This window comes from Gavialis gangeticus, unplaced genomic scaffold (genome assembly GCF_001723915.1).
Source record: "Gavialis gangeticus isolate Ggan-Ray unplaced genomic scaffold, GavGan_comp1, whole genome shotgun sequence".
Lineage (NCBI taxonomy): Eukaryota > Metazoa > Chordata > Crocodylia > Gavialidae > Gavialis > Gavialis gangeticus.
The window spans coordinates 27753524-27760142 of NW_017729032.1; the positions used below are offsets into that span (position 1 = coordinate 27753524).

Sequence of the window (6619 nt, forward strand, 5' to 3'; positions counted from 1 at the left end):
GCCAGGGTCATCTGACCCCAGCATCCTTTCCTGCCTGTGGCAGGGGGTCGGACTTGATGATCTGCTCAGGTCCCTTCTGACCCTACTAACTATGAAACTATGAAATTTGAACCAGGAAGGGGTCTGGGACAGTAGTTTCATAAACCAGTTTGACCCAAATCACATAAGTCTGACACAGTGGATTCCAATTTAGAGAATTGCTGGTTAATAGAATTAGCCTCTTACTTAAATCAATGTGGGAAAACCAAAACCATTTGTATATTATTACATGTAAAAATCACTCATATTAGAATTACAATTTTTGGTTTTTGGAATCATTTTACTGGAGAAAGCCACGGATTTTGCAGTTTTGTGAGGAGCCCTCTGCAGAGTGGCAAAATTCCAGGCTGCAGGGGGCTGGGAGGGAGCAGGAGGAGGATGGTCAGGTAAGGGGCACCATGTACATGTATTATACATGCACATGGCCCCAGGCAGCCTGGAGAGCAGAGTGTGTGTGTGTGTGCCTGTGTGTGTGCATGTGCGTGTGGAAATTGAGCCCCTGTAGGGAGAGAGAGAATTGGCAGGGCTGGGACCCCAGTGGGGAGTGGGATGAGGCCATGGGCAGCTCGTCCAGAGTTTGGGGGACAGGGCCTGGGCTCCCTCGCAATGTGCCCCCTGCATACACAGTGGCTATAAGGGGCGCAACCCCATGCTGCTGCCCTTACTGCCTGTGCCTGCCTCACCCCCACCCCATGCACAGATCTAGGGAGCATGGGTCCTACTCTGCCCCTCCAGGAGTGCATACCACACAAGGGAACTGATACTACCCCCTCCACCTGAGTCCACAGTAGGCAGCAGCAGGTGGGGAGCCAGACTCTGCTCTACTGCAGTAGAGACAAGGCTTGGATGTTTCCCAAGCACACCCATCCCATTTATTCCCACATACATGCTCCAAACCCAGAAATACCACTCAGGGAGCATGCCACTCAGGGAGCATGCTCAATGGCCATTCTCAAGCATGCCAGAAGCAGCGGTTTGGACAGCAGCATCAGAGGAATACCACCAAGTGGGTGCTGGGGCATATTTCTGGAGAAAGCTAGTGGGAATGGATGAGCAAGGCTTGCTGTAAAACATCCTAACTAAGGCAAACTGCCAAGCTGGCACAGAGGGAAGGTTGCATTTTCAACTCCCAGTGGTTAGGGAAGCAAGAGATGTGGATTCAAATCCCTTTGTGGTCTAATGGTTTGGGTCCCTCTTGGGGTTTAGGCATCTCCCCACCACCAAACTGGATTGTAGTTGGCAGCTTAGGCAGGATTTAGGCAGGACTTAGGTGATCATACTGTATGGCATCTGTGTATACCAAGTTTAGGTAGCAAGATAACTTGCAATCTGAAGTGGAGGCACTACCAAAGCCTAGAAGCTGCCTCCATTTTGTGGCTTGTGAAGCTGAGACAAGCTGGATTAATCAATGAAACACAGGCACATTAATTCATTAAGTCTCATTTAGATATGTCAAACCAAATTAGACCTGACCCATGTCCTTAAAAATGTCAGAGCTAGTAGATCTCAGATCTCATCCATTCACATAAATGTTTCATTCCTAGAATGAAGGAGAAAAACAATTTTTGAAATTTGTTCTTGAGCTTTCAATGAGCTATTCATTGAACCCAACTGATTAAATGAACTGAAGTGAAGAAAATATTCTCTCTGCATCTGCAGAAAAGACTACAATCAATCAAAAGCTGGTTTAGCATGTCATCCAACTCTGCTTCTGAATGTTTAGCTAATGACTTCCACCAGTACAGCACTCAGGCTTTCTTTAAAACTGCAGGAACAAAAATGTACAGTGCTTATTATTACTATTTTTATTAAATTTAAACATTTTTAGTAGATTATAATAAATGTAGGCCTTCATATAGGTTGTCAATTTCAAATTTATTTTGATAGGATTATTTTTTAAAGAAAACTACTTGATTTAAATAAAAAGATCATATAAAGAAGCATGTAATAAAAAATGTGTTTAATCCAATCTGCTTCCATGTATCTTTAGTGAAATTTGCATAATTCCACTTATGAGTGGTGGAAATGAATGGCATTTCGTACTACCTTTTCTCTCATTGGCATTTTAAGTATTTGCAAACAATAGTAAATGTGTTGCAATATAATCACAATGGACTTTTTAGTAAAGGTAGGAAGGTAAATCAAATAATATAAAAATATGTTATTTTGTTACATCCAACCTATCTGTAAGAAAGATGGAAAAGGGGTATACACTGTTACACAATGTATAACCACATGGTGGCACTGAATGCTAAAATTTCATTTCTATTTCAGTCATAAAATTTCAGACATTCTCACTAAGCTTTTTGCTTTTGGCATTTTTGTTCCTGAAAATGCCTCAGAAAGTAAACTAAATTTGTTAAACTAAAGTAAGGAAAAACCTAATCCTAAACCTAGGATTCTATCACCAGCATATTTTCAGTCAGTCCATAAGAATCTGGGGAAAACAATAGATTCCCAGCACCCAAGTATCTGACAGAAATTCCCATGTTTAAGTGCAGCAATGCACTTAGACACACAGTACTTTTACACATAAACTTACATATTTTGCCAAAAAATTATAAAACATACAGTACTGCATAAGTAAGTCATACTATGTCTCACTTATCTGAATGAAAATGCACCTGTACAAGCAACAAGGTGAATGCTGGATAATAAAAGAAGTCTAGTGTCTTAAAGCTCTGATTCTAAAAAGTATTTCTTTATGCTACCTCTCATTATCATGTGTTATTGTTTTGCATCTTTTAAAAATTAATCCTGGCTTTTTAAAGTAATAGGCCAGGTCTACTATGCTCGTCGTTAATATCTTACAGCCAAATTTTCAAAAGTGGCTGCTGATTGTTCCTGTCTTAGCTTCTTGCTGATCAACCTGACAAGTTGAATGTGATTATCAGAACTAGTGAGACTTCAACGTTCCTATGGACTTCAGCTTGAGTTGTGGGGTGCCCAGAAGATCTGAAAATAAACCCCAAGTTGACTAGCTTGGGCACTCAAAATTCAGAGGGCATTTTTGAAAATGTTGGCCATAGTGCATAATATTGGTTGAGTAAAAATGATGTATGATGATATTTTACATTGTTTGAATCTAGAAAAAAATTTCTGATATTATGTAAATGTGTCTTATTTATTTTCTCATTTAAAATAGCCACCAGCTGCTTTGTATTTCTTTTTAGAAGGCCCATATTTGAGACCAACAGCTTGCTGACACTCTTGTCTCAATTTTTAGTTCAGGAAAATGAATGTTTCATGGTCCCTGACCTGAGTTTGTCAAGGACTTGAGCTCTAAATTTCTTTTATTTACTTTTCTCTTTTTCAGTTGTTTATTCATTAAGCCTGTGTAAAACACAACTCCAGGTTGGAGTGGTAGCCCTACCGGAGGCTGTAGAGAATGAAATGATATCCCAAACAGAACAAGTCCCAAGCCTTTTTGTTGAACATGAGTAAGGAAACTAGCTTATGGTATGATAACTTTTGAGTACCACTTGAGGCATTTTCAGGCAAATGTCTGGAATGTCTGACTTGGTTTCCTGCCTCTGGGAAACTAAGCAAGTTCACCACTAGTTGCAGACTTTCTTCTTTTTCTACAGCTTTTCTCTGTTTTACTGTTACTGATGTGACTTTCTGTACTGAGCACATTAGATCTATTTGTGGAATAACACATTAGCTTGTATCTGATCCTGCACAGCCATATACTGTTCAGTTGGTCAACTAGGATTACTCACAAGAGTATAGACAGATCAACTAAGTAAAGGATTGCAAGGTGAACCCCTTTATAATGGCAATTTACAGGGACTCTGACTGACAATGACATGCTGAGGAGGACATTAAAATAGTGAAATTCATAGCAACTCTAAATGGGAGATGGAATTAATTATTATACAGACTAGAAAGAAAAAACCCCCAACCTTTGGGGAAAAAAAATGGAGGAAGATGCCGTTCTTGTTTTTTAGGTCTTTTTTATTTAGGATTGAGGCAGGCTGGACTCTAAAGTGTATAGACCTCCAAAATCAAAACTATAACTACTTTCAGACTCAGTGGAGAAAAACATAAATAGCCAGCAAATGGGAGCTCAGAAGACTTTATGCCTTTTCAGTACAAGAAATGCATTTTATTTAGATTCAAAGTTTTATAGCTGCTTTGGCTGCAGAGGAAATCTTTATTTAGCATCTGATCATCTATAATCATTCTCCAGCTTATGGAAAACTGAATTTGACAAGTATTTAAATACTAATTCAGGGACGGAAAAAGCCCTGAGAGACAGGCCTTACATCCCCATAGCTGATGCTTTTCTAAGCTATCCATAAATCTTAACAAAAACTAAGCTGTCCTTCTAGGGCTTTGTCTATGATAAATTGAGGAAATAATGGTGGTTTGCACCTTTCTAAAAACAACTAGGTTTGAACATACTTAAGGGTAATGGTGAAAACTCAGTTTGGGGCCTATACAGAATGAATATGGAAGTTTTCAAGAGTACTGTAGTAAATACAGAGCACCTGTCTCATTGAAATCCATCCAAAAAATTCAAAGCCTCGGCTTTATTGTCTCTCAGCCCATTTTGACTGTATTTACATCTTCTGCCTTTCAGTTTGACACCCTTCTCACCCAAGAAAGCTGTAAAATCAATTTGCGTCTGGGCAATTTGCAACTTGTGGAAACTGGAAATAGTGAGGTCATTATAAACAAAAGCAAACTGCAGTGGCACTGATCATGGGTATGAAATATTTTCATTTCCCAAGTAAAATAAGGTGAACTTTGTATAAGGATAGTATAATTCCTAGATTTTCAGAATACACAGCTAAAAATCAGTTAAGAGGGAAACCACAAAACATTGATTTTCTTGATATTATTTGCAACATCCAAGTTAGATTTATAATCTGCTGTGTAATTGGTCAGAGGCAGGTTACAATGCAACTTAATAATGCTGCTCATATAGTTCTTTTCTCCTCTCCTACGATTACAACCAGATTTTCCTTGTTAATCTCTAATGGAAAATCTTATCTTTTAATACAAGTAAGAAGAGGAAAAGAACAGGGACACAGAAAGCACTTGGAGGGAAGAGGAGAGATCATTATCATGTAATGGTGCATGGAACTAGTAAAGACAAATCTCAAAGGAGTGACAAGAACAAAGCTCTAACTGCCATCGCAGAGGACTATGCTGTACTACTCTCTTCTTTTCAGTAATTCTGCCATCTCTGGTGTGCTCTGAACTGTGCGCACTTAAAAATCCATTTTTACTTCAGTAGTACAGGTATTGATTAGGTGGCCTAATTTTGAGGGAGGCTAAGAACATACAATTTCAACTCAAGTCAACGTAAGCAACGACAGGGTAAAATTATTTATACTTAAAAGTAATATAAAGTGTATATTTAAAATTACCGTATTCATTTCTGCATCTTCCTGAAAACCTTTCTGATGGCATAGGAACAGTTTTGATATCCATTTTTTAATTCTGAGTAAGAGATAAAGGAAAGATTTTGGACTTGGCACAAGGTTGAACGGTACTGGAAGAGTTCTCCCCTCCTCAAAGTAAGAAAACCAAAGCTTAGCCCTAGCAAACTTCCATTCCACATCAGCATCATCCTGCAAGACAGAAATATTACTCTCAAAACAGTGTTAACAACATCTTGATTATTATAACTATTTTAGCCAATGTCAGGTATGCTTTCATGACATTGACTGAAATGAAGCACAAGCAGATTAATTATTAGCTATGAAAAAATGAACAATAATGAACAAGTCCTATATTAATTCAATTATTAAAGTAACAGGATGAGATGGTATATTTCATCTGGCCTTTGGCTACCTCAGAGAGACACAATAGTTTGTAAAGCAGCATCTCAAAGGAAGTCCTATAATTTGGAATCAAACTGATTTAGCATAGAACCAACTTAATTCTAAGCTCAAAGTGATGTTAAATACATACCTAAATTCTTGTTTGACATGGACTTAGGCACATTTTTGCAACTGGTTATGTGTTTTGCTCAATCAAAAACTAAAAATACGAAGTTGAGAATAATTACAAAATGAAAAGAGGATACATTAAAAACTCCACATATCTCTTCTGTGACAACTGGTCACTCCAATTACCCTTGTTGTGAAGGATATATAGCATTAGAATGTTAAAAATTGACTATTAATTGGGTCATTGAAACAAAGCAAACAAAATTTTTCCTCTGTGTGCTAATACTATATTATACTAGTTATGTTATTATATAGGACTATTATTCTTGATGGTCCACATATGTGATGATGACTTCTCTCACTTTTCAATTTCCTTTCAAATTAATTGGGGCTTTCTGTAGAAAGAACTAAGGCCATTAGGACTTTGTTTAATATGACTACAGTTGGAAAATTATTATGTTCCTGAATTATACAACCTCATATGATTTTGGTTTACTCCTTAGTGTTTTATTGAATGGAGGCATGTGGGTGTGAGGGTGTGATTCCGCTGTAAATTCCATTTCTATCAGGAAATATTAAACTGTGGTCTTGATCACTTACAGTAATTAAAGACCACATGGGCCTTACTTCTAAGGCTCAAGAAGTCTATGGACCAACAAGAGGCAAAGCGCTGCTCG

General features: G+C 38.1%; 1 protein-coding gene across 2 annotated transcripts in view; it reads right to left on the minus strand.

Annotated features, from left to right (window-relative positions):
* Positions 1–6619, minus strand: part of TRPC6 (transient receptor potential cation channel subfamily C member 6) — a 95425-nt gene that overhangs the window by 22303 nt on the left and 66503 nt on the right. For both annotated transcript variants that reach the window (XM_019525234.1, XM_019525233.1), the window contains exon 8: positions 5418–5621. In XM_019525234.1, the coding sequence (XP_019380779.1) occupies positions 5418–5621 (204 nt within the window). The remainder of the gene's footprint in view (positions 1–5417; positions 5622–6619) is intronic.